Here is a 21,317-nt window from a genome sequence, read left to right on the forward strand (position 1 = left end):
AACCAAAATCCTTAAGTTTACACATAATCGTTTGCACGAACTTAAAATTGTGTCATAAATTCCTCTAAGTTTAACAAAACTTAGGGGCAAGAAATAGTAGAACATAAGGATTTTATGTTCTACATAAGAAATTTTAATTGAGCAAAAAGCCATAACATCCCTTAAAAAATTATTTTTTCTATAAAATTAACATCGATTATTAATTTAACCCCTTGTAACCCAACATCGTACATTTGAAAATTAATAATGTCAATCGATTGGCCTTTACCTATAATAAAACACGTATTTTTTAAAAATTCAATAAATTCATTATTTACTCAGTTATTTCGATTTTAAGGGAGTAAAAAAATAATTTTAACAAATTTTTTTTCATATACAAATTCAAAAATTCAAACAAAAAACTATCTAATATTTATTTTTAGGTACTTTCCTCAATTCAAAAATTAAAATCCAGTTGGTTTATCCAGAAAAACTATTTTTTCTGAACTTGGTAGTTTTTACACAAATTTGCTCATTTTCAAAAAAAGCCCAAATTTCAATATTAACTTCCAATTAAAAATTATTGGTTCCATTTATTAGAAATATGGCGTACTATTTCGATAGAGCATTACTAAAAGATTATGTTAGAAGCTTCAAACGGAAAAAATATAGTTTTTACAGCTTTTGTACGATCTTTTTCGGTTTGTTACAGAAATGTCACATGGGGCTTCAAGGGGTTAAGAACGGTTAAATCACTTTTAAACATGTTTACGATGGTAAAATTCGCTGCATAAACCCTTATAGAAGTATTTATCAATTTTCAGTCACTTATTGTCACACACAAACACTTTTATAATAAAAAATCCTTCACATGAATAAATTTTGTTTATAAAATCAAACACACATTTTTTACCACTTTCACTTTATTTAACTATTTTCAGCGATAAAAAACCACAAAATACCAAAATTGTTTAAAAGTTTCAGCTTAATTGCTCAAAAAAAATTAAAACTAACTGACGTTTGTATCGATTTGACATTTGAATTTGAAGTTCTCAGCTATTTCTCGCATGAAAGTAAAACATTACTAGGTTGAGCATAAATATTTTTAGAAGCTTAGAATAAAATAAGTAAAAGATAAACGCTATGTTCGACCTAGCTAAGATTCAAATTTATGATCCGTATGAGCAAATGGGCCTTATTTATTTTGTTATTTTTTTCTTAAAATTGTTTAATCTTTCAATTCATTATTCAATTTTCATCACGCTAATTGCCGATAAAAATCAATTTGTTTGGTGTTTTGTTTTTAGTTTCGCGTCAATGAAACTATGACTTTTTGAAGAGAATTTCCAGAGGTGCCAATGGTAGCTGAGTTGTGGTAAGGGGGGTATGATCTGAAACCGATCATCCAACATCTTGGGGGAATCCAAACATGGCCTCGGATTTCCATGGTTGGGAGGGAATAGGCCACACTGCACCAACATCCGCAGTGCCCTTGAGATGATGATAGTCCGTCTGCTGTCACATCTGTCAAAAATGGCCGAGAACAAAAATCGAAAAAAGCGATTTTTGTTCTCGGCCTGATTTATGTTTTTGTTTGCAGGTGAGGTTAAGTTTCGGGGGCAAGATCCCCCCCATTCGGCAAACTTATGCCTTGCATCGCGAGCAGGCCACGTCCCTTGAAACTAAACATTCCTTCCTTCCCTTTCCAAAAACTTCCTTTCCTAACCGACCTACCTACACCTCCTCCGCTCCTCTTGCCTCGCAACAGAAACTATAAATGAAACTCTCAATATAGTTATATGACAATTTAAATGTATTTTGGTGTTTTTATATAAAAATATCGGAAAATATACCAACTTATCGATATATCGCTATATTTTGTACATCTCTATTAAAATCTTGAATCTGACGCATGTCAAATTATTGCGATGCGGTGCGTCGTCGCATTTGTCTAGATACCTCGAATGCAATTTGAACCTCCGACGAATGCGGAAAATCTCCGCTCCGAAGGAATACCTCGCTAGGGCAGAATATTTTTTTTAATTGCTCAGATATTAATTTTTAAATGTATTCATTTTTTCTTAATGATAATTTTTAATGTATTAAAACATTTTTAAAAAATCGATTTTTTAAAGGAAATTTTTGAAAAAAAAACTTTATTACTGAAAGAAAAAAATCAAAATATTTCGAATCCTCATAGTTTTAAATTTTGTATGTATACAACTGTCGGAAAAAGTATTTTGACAAAATGAACATTTTTCTAACTGATGAGAATAATCTGTAACGGTTAAACATAAAATAAGGAAGTTGACGGTTATTTATTAAGTATATTATGCTGAATCTTACGATGGTCAATGTCAGTCATATAGTTGGTATTATGCTTCGTGGCTGCATTTTTTGTATAAAAAGTATTTATTTTTGAGGGAAAAAAGTATTTTGACAAACGTTCTTTTCCAACGTTGGTAAGGTAAGGCAATGCATTTTACGTGTTTCAAGCACGTATACAACTGACATACTTGTTAAGGCCCCGATTCTTCTGTTGTAAGTCATAACTTCTGTGTGTCTGTTAAAAAATCTGTGGAGAACTGAATTTATCGGGACACTAAAAATTACCAAATATACAAACACAAAAATATAATTAAGTTAAGTTCTGCCGTTTTGCCCAATTTTTTATAAATCGGGGCCTTAACAAGTCTGTCAGTTGTATACGTGCTTGAGCACGTAAAATGCGTTGCCTTACCTTACCAACGTTGGAAAAGAACGTTTGTCAAAATACTTTTTTCCCTCAAAAATTAATACTTTTTATACAAAAAATGCAGCCACGAAGCATAATACCAACTATATGACTGACATTGACCATCGTGAGATTCACCATAATATACTTACAGCCCTATTTATAAACTCAGGCTACCAAGCCTAAACTTTTCCTTCAATTAGCGGAACATTCCATCAAATCATTCTATCGTTTTTTGGAGACAAGTGGAACTAAAGATAAGAGAGGCTTCAAATAACCAGTTTTACTGTATTCCGATTTCGATAGTTATAAATAAAGTCAAAAAAGTGGCTTAGTGAAAAAAAACATTTGTTTTAATAGGTAAATGTGCAATGCAGGTTTCATTAACACAAACTCCTGATCCCAACAGCGACTAAATTGGGAAAAACTTTAAAATTGTGGGTTTAAATTTTTTTTTGCAATCTTATCAAAATTTTTGGGTTGTTTCGCAAAACGGACTTCACATTCAGATTCAGCATACCAAAATACATTTAGAAAGATTTGTCTGCCGAAAATAGCTGCTTATTTTTTTTTGCCTTATTTTTTTTTTGTTTGTTTTTTTGAATGACTTTTTCAGATTGAAATTGCTATAAAAATCGAATACGGACGTCTTCGGGTGAGATTTTTTTTGAAAACTATTGCTGAGATTTAACACTATCTAACGAAACCTATCCGCCAACAGAGGCAAACAGAGGAAGTAATTAAAACTTTATGTGAACATAAAAAGTCACTAAAATGGAATGTTTTTTGTCAAAAAAATCGTATTCAATTCTTTTTCGCTAAACTAATGTACCATATTGTTTGTCAATTTATTTTAAGCCTATTTACAAAAAAAGTTGGTTCAAAACTTGAAATTATACGGTAAATAGATCATTTTGAAACTACGTGTATTTTTATCAGTTTTCACTATTTTTCAAGTTTGAGCGATTATTTCCAGGCCCACAATTTTTTTTTTTGAAAAACAGTTTTCATTTTCTGATTCTTCAACTAATTTACTGTTAGAAACACGTGCAGTATCAAAATAAATCGTACTTCCGAAAGTTGGGTTTTTTCCGCCTTTTCCCCACTGTGCAACGCTGTGGTCTGATGTTGGTAGCATTTCTCAAACTATAAGGCTGAACTGCGGACACTTCCACTAATCCGTCCGATAAATCATCCGGTAACATACCATTTCGTATTTTAAAAATAAAAATCATAGCGTCAAACGTCAATTTCTGCTTCACATTCATCCAACACAAGCATTCAAGTAAAACACGAATTGGAGTATATACATTCATTCTTAGGATTATTATCATACCTTTATTTTGCAGTCTTTGAAGTCTTAGTTTCACGTCTGCATTCGAACCATATAATAAGGTTGAACAATAATTAAAGTGTGGCAAAATTATCGCGTTATAAATGAGAATCGCAGCATTGAATGTTAAGTGTTTACGTATTCTGCTTAAAAAATAAATTTTCTTTGAGATTTTTGCACATACATGACTAGCATGTTCTTTTAGATTCAACTTTCTATCTATGACACAACCCAAATACTTAATGCTTTCAACACAAATTAAAGACTCACTATCCATTTTCACATCAATATTTTCATTCATTCCAAACTTCATATATTTAGTTTTCATTACATTCACTTTAAGCTTGTTCATTTTCAGCCATACATCAATTCTTTTTAAGTCATCATTCAATTTCTCACACATATCTTCACTATTTTTACCACAAATATAAATCAGACTATCATCCGCAAAAAGTTTCATGCTGCAATATTTCAAACATTTTTTGAAGTCATTTATATACAAAAGAAACAAGAACACTCCCAAAACAGAACCTTGCGGCACTCCCAATTTGTTTACTTTTGCATCCGATGTCACATCATTCTCACTAGTTCTTTGACTTCTATTGGTAAGATAAGATTCAAACCATTTCCATTCACGATGACATACACCATATAAACGTAATTTGCTCAGTAATATTTGCCTATCAATCGTTTCAAACGCTCTTTTCAAATCAAGAAACACAGCCACTATCGAATGTCCACAGTCAATCTTCCTCTTCCAGTTCCACACAACACAATTAATCGCTGTTTCACATGAGTGTCCACTTCTAAATCCAGATTGTTCCTGTATAAACAGATTATTACATTCTAAAATAATTTTGAAACTGTTCTGCAACAAATTTTTCTAATATTTTTTCACACAATGGCAACATATTTATTGGTCTGAATTCTTCACACTTGTTCGTATTATTCACTTTTTCAACAGGGATAATCAATGATTCTTTCCAACTTTCAGGAAATGTACCAGTCAACAGGGATGTATTTATTATTTTCATAAGTACCGGACCGATAATTTCAATCGACTGAAGAATCATATCTTTTTTTAGTCTACACATATCTTTCTTGTTATTTAATTTATTTATTAAAGTGTAAAGAGATCTTTCATTATAAAAACTGAAAGTAATAAGAGAATTTATATTTATATCAGGTGGGACAAAGGGAATATATGGTATCGAGGCATTTATTTCAAGAATACTATCAACAAAGTAATAATTAAACTTGTTCGCTATTTCATTGGATTGCATTGCAATTTCATCACCAAAACGTACAAAATCAATGTTGTTTGATTTTTTATTCTGCAAAACCATATTTTTCAAAATTTTCCACATTTCAATTTGATTACCCTCCTTAGCAGGAAATGATGTAGTCACTCTTTGCACTTCGAATTTCATTTTTATATTTATTACGTAGATTCTTGTACCTCAACCAATTTTCACTTGTTTTGTTTAAAACCGCTATTTTATAAGCTCTAATTTTTTTCACTTTTTAATCTCTGTAGTTCTAAATTAAACCATTCACTGTCTTCAGATTGGGGACTTAGCTTTGTAACCGTTAACATTTCACAACATTTTTTAAGTTTTTCACTGAAAGTATATGACAAATCATTCAAGTCATTTTTTAAAAATACATTCTGAAAACATTCTTCGTTAAGACATGAATCAAAACGTTCTTTTGTGTATCGTAAAACCTTATACTCGCTTCTTTTAATTTCCGGTTTCTTTTTAATTTGCAGTTCAATAGTTATAGTTTCATGATCCGTAATTTTATCAACTGCATGTATCGCATATTTAACTCTTGACTACAGATCATTATTTGTAATAACGTAGTCTATTAAAGTAGAGGCCTTGAACAGTTAGAATTTCTAACATTTTTTCTCCGTAACGATCTTTCGTCAGAAGGTCAATATTGAAATCACCCACCATTAAAACATTATCATCACTCTTAATTGAACGTAAACACCAATCCGAAAAAAATGTAAGAAAGTCTGTTTTTGAAGTACTAGGGGATCTATAAAACACTGCTACCATCCATTTCTCATCATTTATCCACATCAACATTTGTATACACCACACACTTGAAAAGTTTAAAATGTCTATAACTTGTGAACGAAGTCCTTTTTTAATATAAATAAGCACACCTCCTGTGTATCTTGAGTGTGAATAACAAGCCACTTTTTTGTACCCAACAATACCAATTTCCGATTCATCAATTTCACTAGTTATGATAACTGTGTACTAAAAGTTCCAATTCACTTTTATTCGCCAGTAAACTTTGAATATTCAAATAATAAAATGTTAAATTTTTTGTTGAAATTGGTTTTGTTTGCTACAAAGATCTACTCTGCAACACTTTAAGCTTACGCTTATATACTTCACACTCATTATCAAACGCACTGTGATTTGTTTTCAAATTTAATTTAAGTTCTTCATTCATTCGTACGCAATTCACACATTTCAAACATTCAGCCTTGCAATCAGAAAAGATATGACATCCACCACAATTAGCACACAACTTACTCTCAGCTTTGCAATCCTTACTGTTATGATTAAATCCTTAACAAAAAATGATTCTTTCACTAAACATTTATCCCATCCAACACTTAGTTTACCAGCTTTCATTACTTCATTAAAACTCTTGCTATCCAATTCAATCACTGCTGTATAAGAATTTTTATTTGGTTTTTTCAACATGGCTTTACACACTAAGTTAACATCTTTCAAAATTTCATTCCCGACACTTGTATTGAAGATGTTCCTGGGTTAACACTAGATTTCACTTCCGATTTGGTTTTCTCTGCATTCTGGTGCTCCTTTGGTTTTATAATTATGGTACTCTTATTTACAGCACTAGCATATGATTTTTTATCACTGTTTAAATTTTCATTAATTGTTTTTTTAATTGTTGATATAATTTTATTCTCACTGTTATCTTTTGAGTCACTGTTCAATACTTTTTCAAATTTGACACCAAGTTGATCGAAATTAGCTTTTATTTTTTTTATGTGTTCTTCAATGTGTCTAAGAGAGACAAGCTTATCGCGGCACAATTCACACAATATTACCAAATATGGTTTGGGTTCAATTGTTTTGGCAATATCATATTCGGCTAAGTTTATGCATTTGGGATGGTACATAGATCCACACCCCCCTCTGCATGAAACTAACACTGCCTCTGTTTTATTGCCCCTGTTAGTTTTTTTGCATTCTGCACACACACCACTTGAATTCATGTTTATTTATTTTCTTTGTTTTGATGATTTTTTTTTTCTTTGTTCAATTGTCACTCAAACTAGGTTCGATGTTTGATTAAAAATTCGGCAATTTTAATAATTTATGAAATTTATTTTATTAATATTTTCACAATTTAATTCAAATACATAACACATTCACATTGGGTTTATCTTATGCAGAATCAAAAAATCTACAGATAAAACCCAATGTATTGTATATTTTCACTGTACTTTTCTTTAAATTTGCTTTATTTTAAGCACACAAAATATACACGTCCGTTCGCGATTGATTACACGATTGATATTGTCGAACCAATTTCGCATTTTGTTTGGTCTGGAATACGTAAACTCCTGTTGACATTTTGATTGTAGGTGACTTTTACCTACCAAACCTTGATTGGGTTAAAATTGATGACGATAAATGCTTCGAGTTCAACTAAAATTTCATTAATTGATGGTATGTCGCGACATACCATGTCGACATGTCGTCATGTGGACTATCCAGTTTAACGGAGTGACTAATAGTTTAGGAAGAACACTAGACTTAGTATTTTTCTGTGATACCGTTAGCGCCGAAATTCAGTCATTGCCTCGACTGTGAAGCTAACTGACGAAGATCGACATCATCCCGCATTAGATATTGCGCTTATTCTAAACTTATCTTCTCCTCACCATAACTCTATAAACGAACTCGAATTTAATTTTAGTAAACGTAATTATATAGAACTTTTTAATTTATTATGTACCATTGACTGGAATCAATTATTTTCTAATTGCAATATTAATGATATGTGTAACCTTTTTTATGTTCCACCATGGTTTGATTTGCATCTTAAAAATTTAAAAAATAAAAGAAACAAAGCCTGGGTAAAATATAATAGGGTAATTCCATGAAAAAGTGGACAAGAATTTTGAACAAATTATGCAGTTTTTTTTACTTTTTGTAATAGCAAATTACTATTTACAAACGCTAACACTTTATGCAAGTTGCAAGAAAAGATTCTTTGTTGTATTGTCTTGTGGATAAAAAATAAATTCAAGGAGAATAAATAATCTTAAAGCATTTTTAAAGCATAAGCTGCCAACTACGGAAGAATTTCACTTGAAAATGACGGAAAAACAAGCCCACAGAAAATTGGATGAATCTAACAGTGACCATGACAATATGCCCTTGTGATTGCTAAAATAAATTAACATTTAAGCAAGCTTCGTTACACAATATTCGATTTAAAAAAAACTTGAGTGAAAATGCATCTTTTCTTTACTTTTGGATCCACAAATCGCAGGTAACATGAGTTACCAAAATAATGTAGCGTGAGTTACCTAAACATTTTAAAATTTTTCCTCGAAATATCGAATAAATGTTTGGTTTTGTCACTAATATTAAAAGTTTGTAATTTTTTTATGTATGGAATCTCATTTAAAACAAATTAAGATTCTTAATTTCGCAGAAAAACTTCATACTGTGGGACTCTTAAATCTCGTGTCCGATTTTTGTAACGTGAGTTACCATCATACTTTTATTTATCCCAAGCAAATACTAAAATTAAAGAAAATTTTTTTTGTTAATTATGAAAGTAATGGTTATGCTCCGTTCATGGATAGTAAATTCGTATCAATTTATATTAAAATTAACAAAAAAAAAAAATATTTATGTATCGGAAATTTTTGTGAATGTAACGTGAGTTACCATGGAATTGCCCAATAGTACAAGAACCGATGAAGATATTGAAACATTCTTAATTATAAAGCAATTATTTGCAGAACACTCAAATTCTTTATACGAAAATACATCTCTAAAATTGAACGTGATCTAAAATCAAATCCTGATAATTTTTGGAAATTTGTTAATTGTAAGAAAAAAACTAGCGGCTACCCAAACTCTATGAAAAATTCATCGTCAACTAGTCATGAACCCGAGGTTATCTCAAATATGTTTGCAAGCTTCTCTAAAGAAACTTTCAAAAATTCAAATTCAGAGAACTCTTCTTACTTTTCTTCGGCTGAGGTGAATTTCCCTCACTTAAATTCTATTAATTTTGATATAAACGAAGATACCGTTGCACAAAGTATAATAAAACTGGATGAGTGTTTCAGTCCAGGCCCTGATGGTGTGCCATCCTCTATTTAAAAAAAATGTGTTTCTTATTTGTCAAATCCGTTATGTGTTCTCTTTAATAAGTCTTTAGAAAGTTCTCTTTGAAAAGTGCATTCATTATTCCTGTGCACAAGAAAGGTCCTAAAAACGAAATAATGAACTACCGATCTATAGCTAAATTATCTGCGATACCAAAACTGTTTGAGTCAATTGTATGTAATGTACTTACCTTTCACTGTACGTCAATTATTTGTGATCACTGATCAAGAACATGGATTCGTCATAAAAAGTCTACCGTTACTTATTTATTTAACTTCACGTCCTTTTGTTTAGATGTTTTTGAAAAACGTGGGCAAGTCGATTGTGTATTCACTGACTTTAGTAAAGCCTTTGACAGGCTATGTCATAAAACATTAATCTTAAAATTAAGCAATCTTGGATTTAATAATAGTTTTTTTTTTTTAATTGGATAGCCTCGTATCTAAAAAATAAGCTTTATAGGGTAGTATTTCGTTATATGTATGTGTTCCAACCAGTTTATTGTCAATTCATATGTGCCTCAGGGCAGGCATTTAGGTCCAATTTTACTGTTACAAGAAGACTTAATTTTACTTAGGGAATGGTGCAGTAAAAATCGTCTTGTTCTTAATGTCCACAAGTGTAAAACTATGAGTTTTACACGCAAAAAAGTCCTGTTTGTTTTTAATTATTCGTTTGATTCATGTCACTTAAGTAAAGTCCCCGTGTTTTCAGACTTAGGAGTTATTCTTGATCCTGAACTAACATTTATAGATCATTTAAACTACATTATCAAAAAAGGTAATAAAATACTAGGATTTATAAAGAGATTTGGTCGCGATTTTCGCGACCCTTAAGTGCTAAAATTGCTCTTTATTTCTTTTTTAAGACCAATACTTGAATATAGCTGTGTAGTGTGGTCACCTTACTATACCACTCATATAACAAGACTTGAAGCAATTCAGAGAAGGTTTTCGCGTTTCTGTCTTCGTTTTCTTACTTGGTCACATGATAATTTACTTCCCCCTTACTCTCAAAGACTCAGATTAATTAATCTTCCTTCACTTACTGACCATAGAAAGTATTTGCAGTTTTGTTTATTATTGGGTCAATATCATCCCCATCGGTTAAACTTCAGTTACAGTCGAACAAGTATAAGGTTACGCCAACCATTGTACCATTAGTAGATCGAACTATGGTGCAAATAGCCCCTTCAATCAATTGATAATAATATTCAATAAACTTTACTTTTGTATCGAGTCTGTAAATGACAATTTTAAATGCATTAAGTTAAAACTATGTTTTTCAATAGCTTAGGCTACGGCCACGTCTTGAGCGGCTGAGCGTCAATCCTAAGCGACGAGGTGGCCACGTCGCACGTGGGAGTCCCAGGCTTGATTCCCAGAAGTGCCTATTTTAGTAAATGGTGAAAATTATGGTTTCTTTTGAAGAAAATAATATAAAATATTAATTTTTTTCGTTAAAATAAAAAAAAAAAAAAAAAAAATAGGCCCCGACAGGAATCGAACCTGGGACTCGAATCTTTGTCTGTCTAAGAAGCTATAGCCTAAACGAATGGATCAGTTCTCTTCAAACTAGTTATGTAGCAGTTTTTGGAGATTGTGCAGATGATTGTATGAAATTAATTTTTTTAGAACCTTATCTAACCATACCTGTGATGCACCAATCCTGGAAAAGTATAGTTTTCTCAAAAACTCTTTTAACGATTAAAATAAAAAAAACTAAGTGTGGGTTTTTGGACAAGGCCTATCTTTTAACAATAAAAGATTTTTTCGAAAGTCATTATTAACGGTACCTGTCATAGAACCGTTTTTTTAAACTCTGAATTTCTCTCAAACGACTTATTAAATTTTATTTAATTTTTTTACTCAAAAGCATTTATATAGTCTAAGTATAAATAAAAAATAAAATTTTGAAGAAATGCATTTTTGCATTTTTGAAAAAATGTTGAATTCAAATTTTCCAAAACAGGTCATTAGATTCTTTTGAAATTTAGGCTTTAGACTTTGAACTATATTAACTAAAATATGGCATACCAACTTTATTTATTTAGAATTATAAAATAAAAAAAATAGGCACTTCTGGGAATCGAACCTGGGACTTCCGCGTGCGAGCCGAATACTCATCGACAGTTTTGCACTTGTAGGGTTTTGAAATTGCCGCTCAGGACGTGGCCACCTCGTCGCTCAGGATTGACGCTCAGCCGCTCAGGACGTGGCCGTAGTCTTAGAGTTATTAATTTTGATTTAAGTATTATGTATATATGTATAATAGGGTGGGTCAAAAAAATCGAAATTTTTTTTTTTTTGATTTGGTACTCCGAAAAATCGATTGCTAGACCCCTCTAGAATATACACACCAAATATGAACTCTTTATATTAATGGGAAGGTCCTCCGCTTTGCAATTTTCCATTTTTACATCAAGCTTCTACTAAAAAAAAATTACTTTTTTATTAATTGACTTTTTAGCAAATTTCTTTTCATATTCTTGTAGGAAATTGAATGCTCTACAAAAAAGGCCTTATACACTTTTTTCGTTTATCTAACCGTTGAATAGATATTTGAGGTCCAAAAATCGAGAAAATCTTTAAAAATTCGTTTTTTGTTCTTAATTTTGTAACAAATTGAAAAATTATAATGATCAAACGCGCAAGACATATTCTTGTTGGAAATTGATTGCTCCACAAAAAAGGTCTTAATAACTTTTTTCATTAATCTAACCATTCTAAAGATATTCGAGGTCAAAGTTAAAAAAAAATATAAAAACATTTTATATTTTAAAAAAAATTCTAATTCACTAAAACTTCATTATTTTCAAATATTTTCAAATTATCTTCTAAACGGTTAAAGCAATCAATTTCATTCCAAGAAATTTTTTGTAGAACGTTTAAGCTCCTACAAGAATATATCTTGCTAATTTGAAAATAATGAAGTTTCAGTGAATTAGAATTTTTTTTAAATATAAAATGTTTTTATATTTTTTTTTTAACTTTGACCTCGAATATCTTTAGAATGGTTAGATTAATGAAAAAAGTTATTAAGACCTTTTTTGTGGAGCAATCAATTTCCAACAAGAATATGTCTTGCGCGTTTGATCATTATAATTTTTCAATTTGTTACAAAATGAAGAACAAAAAACGAATTTTTAAAGATTTTCTCGATTTTTGGACCTCAAATATCTATACAACGGTTAGATAAACGAAAAAAGTGTATAATACCTTTTTTGTAGAGAGGTTCAATTTCCTACAAGAATATGAAAAGAAATTTGCTAAAAAGTCAATTAATAAAAAAATAATTTTTTTTTAGTAGAAGCTTGATGTAAAAATGGAAAATTGCAAAGCGGAGGACCTTCCCATTAATATAAAGAGCTCATATTTGGTGTGTATATTCTAGAGGGGTCTAGCAATCGATTTTTCGGAGTACCAATTCAAAAAAAAGAATTTCGATTTTTTTTGACCCACCCTAATGTATAAGTATATTCACGTTAGTATTTAACGAATTGAAATAAATAAAATAACAAGTGTAATACTTACAAGTTATGAATAATACCCTTTTCAAGTAAATCGATTTCAAAGCCAACATTTGGAAAAAAAAGTTTTAATACTATTTTTGTCAAGACTGCTGAATTCAGTACAAAATTGACTGATAAATTAAACTTGATCCCTTATCAAAGACTGAAAAACATTATGTTCTTATGCCTTCTAAATTTTGAGAAATTGAAAAATTTAGTCAGATGACTAAAATGATAGTTTCCAAGAAATATAATGTTTATATGTTAATTTTAAGCTATTTCTATAATTTTAAGCTATACTTAATGAATACATGATATGTTTAAAAAAATCACAAAAATAAAAAAAAATACTTTTTCCTCGTTATTACGCTCACTTCACTTATATTAACTTTAAAAATTGACACTTAAACGTTGTTAATTAAAATGCCAGTTATTCTTAAATCTTAAACTTCTTACTTTAACACCAAATTTTGAAACACCATGTAAAGTATTTTTACCTGCTCTTATCGCACTTGGATAAAAGCTTCCACGTCACCTAGCACTTGGCGCGGAACCCTCAAAATGTTATAGATTTTTTGGGTTTAAAGTTCAATGTAATTTTCATGAGAAAAAAAATACATCTAAAAACATTATTAAGTTTAAATCGTATATTTCATCAAAGGATAAATAAGCAAAAGTTATTCAAAATTTACTGAGTAAAAAATGTAATGAAATAAAGTGTAATCAAATTTTCAAACAAACATTTTTTGAAAAAAAAAAAAAAATAAATATTTATTTATTTTTTAACTTCGATTTTTTGTTATATTTTTCTTTTGCAATTTTTTAAGATTATTAAGAGCCGTTTGCTGATTCGAAACTTATAGTACAGGTAAAATAGTACATAAAATCAAGAAATAAAAAAAAAAAATGTTACAATCATGAAACTTGGCAAAAAGTTTGCTTTTGGGATAAGAACCAAGTACAAAAAAAGTTGGGTGGAAGGGTGCTTTTTCGTGGACAAGAGGGAGGTGATGGTCAAAAATATACTGAAAAAAATTGTTTGTCGAATATCATCATATGACACATGTGTTCAAGGTATTTTTTGATGTCGAATCTAATGACATAAAAATAAAGTCAATACGATTGCTCTAAGAAAAGTAATTGCCGATTAAAAACAAGGGTGCTTGTTTTTTGACTTCAAGAAGTAAAATATTACCGAAACCCATGCGAAAAACATGCTGTGTTTTTTTAATGGGTTAAGTTGTGTGTGAGGAAGGTATCATAACAGCTGACTTAAATTTTATTAATTTTTAAAACTTGGTGTAAATGTTTTGGTTGGTATAAGAATTAAAGTGTAAAAAAATATCTTGAGTGAAAGAGTGTTTTTTTAAAGAAATGATGAAATTCGGAATTGGTACCACAAAAACTAGGAAAAAATTGTTACACCAATGAAAATTGGTAAAAATGTTTCCTTTACAACAGAAACCAAGAACCCCAACAGTCTTTACAAATGTTTTAGGTCAAAGGGTGTTTTTTTGGGAAATAGGGAAAAATCCGCGATAAGTCCGATAAAATCAATGGTATAAATAATGGTACCCTTAAAAAAATCATTAAATATGTTCTCTTTCCCATGGGAATTACGAATAATGTAAGTCTATAAATTTTTTTTATGTGAAAGGGTTTTTTTTAGAAGTAAAGAAAATATTGGTATATTTGAAAAATTGTGTAATACTTGAGTAATATTAGTGGTACCCTATTGAAATTTAGTAATTATATTACTTTTAAGATAAGAAACAAGAATCTAAAGTGTCTATAAAAATATCATGGTTGCCAGGGTGTTTTTTTTTTTTGAGTGAAAACAAAAATGATGGGTCAACCTAATGAAATTTGGTAAGAACATTGATTTTGGGAGATAAAGCAAGAATAAAGAGTTTTCATAAAAAAAAAATTTGTTGAAAGGGTGTTTTTTTTTCAAAGAGACAGTAAAATCTGTAATTGGTTACGAAAAGCCAATGATTCCTGTAAAACGTCTAAGAACTTTAATTTGACATCAAAACCAAAAATAAAATGAATCATTGGCTTTTTGGGACCAATTACAGATTTTACTGTCTCTTCGAAAAAACACCCTTTCACCTAATTTTTTTTTTATGAAAACTCTTCATTCTTGCTTTCTATCCCAAATTCAATGTTTTCACCAAATTTCATTAGGGTGACCCATCTTTTTTGTTTCCACTCAAAAAAAACACCCTTTTAACCATGATGTTTTTATAGACACTTTAGATTCTTGTTTCTTATCTCAAAAGTAACATAATTGCTGAATTTCAATAGGGTACCACTTATATTTCTCTAGTAATACACACTTTTTCAAATATACCCATATTTTCTCTGAACCTAAAAAAAACACCCTTTCACACGAAAAAAATTTATAGATTTGTTTTATTCGTAATTCCTATGGGAAAGAGAACATATTTAATGAATTTCGTAAGGGTACCTTTTATACCATTGATTTTATCGGACTTATCGTGGATTTTTCCTTTTTCCAAAAGAAAACTATTTGTATAGACTTTTTGGGTTCTTGGTTTCTGTTATAAATGAAACATTTTTGCCAATTTTCATTGGTGTAACAATTTTTTCCCAGTTTTTTTGGTACTAATTCCGAATTTCATCATTTCTTAAAAAAAACACCCTTTCATTTAAGATAATTTTTTACACTTTATAGATTCTTAGTTCTTATACCAACCAAAACATTTACACCAAGTTTTAAAAATTAATAAAATTTAAGTCAGCTGTTATGATACCTTCCTTACACACAACTTAACCCAAAATCAAAATCAAAAAAACACCCTTTCGCCAAAAATAATTTTAAGAACTTTATGAATCCGTTGTCCCTGCTTTATCTAAAACGTTCATCCCCGATTTCATCAGTGTAGCATGTTTTTCACATGGCTTTCGGTTATATTTTACTTGTTGAAGTCAAAAAACAATCACCCTTGTTTTTAATCGGCAATAACTTTTCTTAGAGCAATCGTATTGACTTTATTTTTATGTCATTAGATTCGGCATCAAAAAATAACTTGAAAACATGTCGTCGCACAATGGGACGAAAGGGGGTTGAGCGTCTCAAAAATGGTTTTCACGAATTTCGCAATTCCAAAAATCTAATGATGGGGTTATTATATAGAAATAGAGCTCTTTGCGATACAGTAATATTTTCCACATAATATTTATTCTAGGTACTTAAAACAACCTTCAAACACCGCATTTTGTTATTTTATATTTTGCTATTTTTAAAAAGAGACATTTTGAACTCAGATATTTCGTTAGTTTTTTAATAAACTTTATTAATGTTATACATTTTAGAAAAGCTTGTAATCTCTTCTTTCCAAAACTATAAGATTTTTTTTTATTTAATGGAACAATTAATTTAAAAAAAAAAATTGAGTGTGGTGAACTTTTTTTTCATTATTTCGTTTTCAACTAGAGTTTTCTATGTTGGCTCCGGCTGCCTCCGCTGAGTTAATGACTGTTTTGCATTCTATTTTTGTTGTAGATTAAGAAACCAAAATAAAAACTTTCCCATTGTCATCCTTTTTCGTTTTACAAGCGAAATTGAATAATGAGAGAATTTATTTTTTATTTATTTTAAGCTTTAAAAATCTATTACTTTTGCAATTTTCAATTTAAAAAGTTCAAATTTGGCACAATAAAAATTCATATTCTTGGCTTTTTAAATAAATATAATTTTGTGTTAAAAATTAAAAAATAACGGTATAATTAATTGAAGAAACTTATGGACGTATACGCACCAAATTCACTCGTTTTCATTCATTGATTTGATATATTTCATTTAGCAGACCAAACGGTAAACAAATCGTAAGATCCTGATTCTGATTTTCAAAGTGATTGAGAGAAATAAAAAAAAAAAAACTAAAAATAATTCTTCTTTGGTATTTTTTCGTTAATTATTATTATTGTCTGGTCATGGTCAAAAGTTGTTGTTGTTTTGAATTTTTTTAAGGTATTGTTTCTTAGAAACTCTAGTTTTTTGGTCATTAATTTTTCTATAGTTATTTATTTTTTTTTTATTATGAATTACATTTTTTATTTGTATTTTATGAACTCAATTTTCAAAACATCAACAACAACACGATTAAACTATTATTTATGTCATCTTACTCACAATACTTTATTAGTATTTAATATTTTTTTGCAAAAAACTCAACTGATTTATGACAACAAGAATTTTTTTAGATTATAAGTTTCATGGAAAATGTTTTATTTCATTTTCAGATTTAAGAAGTAAAAAGTAACAATGGCAACCGTGCCGTACGAGTTTTTATCTTTTTCGATTGCTTCATTGAAAAAAAAAAAATTAATTTAAATAATATTACAGTACGTTCTCGATTAACGCAACTCTCGATTCACGCAACTCCTCGATTTTCGCAACACCCCAATTTTTATCATTGTTGACGCAGTAATCGCAACTCTTGTACAAAAATTGACTCGATAAGTGCAACTTTCAATACAAAAATACAATGAACTGACCAAAATTTAACCCTTATTGAAAAAATGTTGATTGTTCAATTTTTAAAATCTAACAAACTAAAAAATCCAAACAAAAATATCCCATTTTTTCGAAATAAAATAATTAAATTTGGATAAAGAACTAAACATTCATAATTACGTACTTATCGTAATGAATTAACTTCCATTTGTTTCGTTTCATATCAATTATATTTTATTGGACAGAAATTTGTTGCATTAAATATATTTGTTAGTGTTGCGTTTCTGATATTTTCGCTTTTCATCTCATATTGAACCTAAAAATTATTTACTCGGTCATTGCAACAACCTCGGTCATTACAACCACCCTTGTTTTAATTAGTTGCGTTAATCGAGAATGTACCGTATTATATAATAATATAATAATAATATTTTTTTTAACTTTGAACACATTTTCTTATCTATAAAATTTATGAACCGTAAACAAAAATTATATACATTAATTCCTTACATATTCAAGATTATATGTCCCAAATTTCATTAAAATATTCAAAGAAACAAAAAAGTTAGAGATTTTTGAGACGTTCAACTATGTTTCGTCCCATAGTGCGTCGCCCTAGTATTGAAGTGCCGTATACGCCATTTTCACATTTGTAGGAAATCGCATTTAAATGTTCGGAAGATAATTGCAAAAGAACTAACCGCTGGTATTTTTTAATATTTTAGTATGATATATAATTAAAATGTGTCTTTTATACACATGTTATTGGACATCTGCAATTCATTTAGTTTTCAAAATATTTAAATTTTTGTCCAAAATGAGTTTGCCGTACACGCCATGAAAATCAGAAGTTTCTTTTATTCATATACACGTACGTCAAAGAAAACATAACGAACGTCAAAACAATTCTCAAAATGTTCTTACATTGCATGAAAAATTTGACGTAAATGCCAAAATTTCTTGTTTTTGTCAAAACAATAGTGAATATCTCGGCAACAAAAAAAGATAGAAAAAAACGGATAGCAGATTTGAAAAGAGCAACTTCGAAAACATACGACTGCATACCTAGTTCAAAAAATGCAATTTGGCGTATACGGCACTCCAATAATAGGGCGACGATGTGTCTTATGATGATATTCGACAAACAATTTTGTTCAGTATATTTTTGACCTTCAACCCTCTTGTCCGCGAAAAAACACCCTTCCACCCAACTTTTTTTATAGACTTTTTTTGTACTTGGTTCTTATCCCAAAAGCAAACTTTTTGCCAAGTTTCATGAGTGTAACAATTTTTTTTTTTAATGCCTATTTTACCTGTAGTATTAAGCATTTAAGTTCAACATAAATCCTTATGTGACAGTGACGCATAGTTGAAAGTAGAGAAAAAAAGTTTATGTTCAACATAAATTATTTAAGTTTCGTTTTAGCAAATGGCCCTAAGATACTTTACACTACAAGAGCAAGTACGTACGATCTAGTCGCTCATTTTATAAACACCATTTGGGGTGTATTTGTTTCAAAAATAAAAAAAATCTAAAATTACCATTTCAGAAACTCAAATGCCTCCAGGTATTACAGAAAATGATGTCAAAATGTATAGTCTTATTAGAGAAAAGTCAGCAAAAGCCGTAGCTGAAACAGTCAATCAAACTGGACGTATTAATTTAGCTATCCCTGACTTAAATCCAATATCATTAAGTCCACCTTCTTTTGCTTTGGCAGCGCAAGAACGTTGTCCAGCAGCAATTGAATTCGGAAAATGGGAAATACAAACATGGTACTCCAGTCGATTTCCTCAAGAATATGCAAGGTAATATCAACAACTATCTAACTATCTAAATAATATGTTACAAATAACACGGTGTAACACTCAAAATATACGCAGGCGGAGACCTATCAGGTTTTGTAGAGCTAAACGCACTGAATACGAAACGGTATTTGAAAATCCCCTAACACCCCCAAAATCTGGAGTTACGGGCAAAAAACGGTTTTTTGGACCTTCACCCATTGAAAAAATTCTAGCTTCGACAATTTTTTACCCATTTTCGATTTTCTTACAGTTTCTGTTATAAGATAAATATACCTTTTTAACAATGTATAAAACATGTAACTCGGTTAAACCACTTAGAATTTATAAGATGTCAAAGTTCAAAAATTCAATTTTTTTTTGTTATTTGCCCAACTTCGGCATCAATTTAAAGTATATGTTTTCAAAACAACATGCTATTTAAAAAATATATTCTAAAACTATATCTATTTCCCAATTGATCGAGGTATTTTTTATGAAAATCACTTCAAAATTGGCTTAGAAAAAAAAAAAAATTTTCGATTTCAACCCAGATACAGAAATTCGAACTTTTAGGTATAGAACAAAAATGTTGTTTCGGCACGTAGTAGGATAAGTTGGGCGCCAGGATTTGATGAAAGATTTTTGTAGAGGAGCTCAATACAAACATTTTTTTCTTTGGGAGGGGGGTCTATCTCCCCCCGTTTAGGTGGGAGGGGCATTTTTCTAAAAAAAATTATCAAAATAAAAAAAAATTATTAAAAAACAACGGCAACACTTACAGTAATAAATGATACCATTTCCAAAAGGCAAAATTGTGCATTTGATTCTAATTTTTAAATCAATATAATATTACCAATAGTTTTTGAAATAATCGATTTCAAAGTTAAAAATAGGGGAAAAAAAAGTTTTTAAACTCATTTTATACTATTTTTGTCCAGACTGTGAATTTTAGTAAATAAAATACTTAGACAGAAAACTGCCTCAATTAATTCCTTATCGAACAGTGAAAACTATATGTTTCTATGTCTTCTAGTTTTTGAGAAAATTGAAAAATAAAAACAAAAAATATTTTGAAAAAAGAAAAATCTGATAAAATAATTTTTCAATTTTCTCAAAAACTATAAGACATAGAAACATATAGTTTTCACTGTTCTTTAAGGAATCAATTGAGGTAGTTTTCTGTGGGAGAAATTTTTTTACTAAAATTCACAGTCTGGACAAAAATAGTATAAAATGAGTTTAAAAGTTTTTTTTCAACTATTTTTAACTTTGAAATCGATTATTTCAAAAACTATTGGTAATATTATATTGATTTAAAAATTAGAATCAAATGCACAATTTTGCCTTTTGGAAATGGTATCATTTATTACTGTAAGTGTTGCCGTTGTTTTTTAATAATTTTTTTTTTATTTTGATAATTTTTTTTAGAAAAATGCCCCCCCCCCCACCTAAACGGGGGGAGATAGACCCCCCTCCCAAAGAAAAAAATGTTTGTATTGAGCTCCTCTACAAAAATCTTTCATCAAATCCTGGCGCCCAACTTATCCTACTACGTGCCGAAACAAAATTTTTGTTCTATACCTAAAATTTCGAATTTCTGTATCTGGGTTGAAATCGAAAAATTTTTTTTTCTAAGCCAATTTTGAAGTGATTTTCATAAAAAATACCTCGATCAATTGGGAAATAGATATAGTTTTAGAATATATTTTTTAAATAGCATGTTGTTTTGAAAACATATACTTTAAATTGATGCCGAAGTTGGGCAAATGACAAAAAAAATTGAATTTTTGAACTTTGACATCTTATAAATTCTAAGTGGTTTAACCGAGTTACATGTTTTATGCATTGTTGAAAAGGTATATTTATCATGTATATTGGTTTTTGATCATATATATTTAACTTTTGATAATTTATAATTGGGCTTGATGATCGATATGAAAAAATGCAATCAATTAAAAAATTAATTCATTCTTTTTCCCAACGTTTCTCCGGGTGAACCTTGTGTTCATTCTTCTTTCTCTATCTAATATTTTGACGTTTTCAAAATCTGCATTGTGTTGATGATCTAGCATATGTTGTGAGAT

At 29.7% G+C, this 21,317-nt stretch overlaps 1 protein-coding gene across 3 annotated transcripts in view; it reads left to right on the forward strand.

Moving 5' to 3' along the window:
- LOC129905215 (uncharacterized) overlaps window positions 1–21,317 on the forward strand; it is a 174,278-nt gene that overhangs the window by 88,140 nt on the left and 64,821 nt on the right. For all 3 annotated transcript variants that reach the window (XM_055980636.1, XM_055980638.1, XM_055980637.1), the window contains exon 6: window positions 18,996–19,254. In XM_055980636.1, coding sequence (XP_055836611.1) covers window positions 18,996–19,254 — 259 coding nt within the window. The remainder of the gene's footprint in view (window positions 1–18,995; window positions 19,255–21,317) is intronic.

This window comes from Episyrphus balteatus, chromosome 1, assembly GCF_945859705.1.
Source record: "Episyrphus balteatus chromosome 1, idEpiBalt1.1, whole genome shotgun sequence".
NCBI lineage: Eukaryota > Metazoa > Arthropoda > Insecta > Diptera > Syrphidae > Episyrphus > Episyrphus balteatus.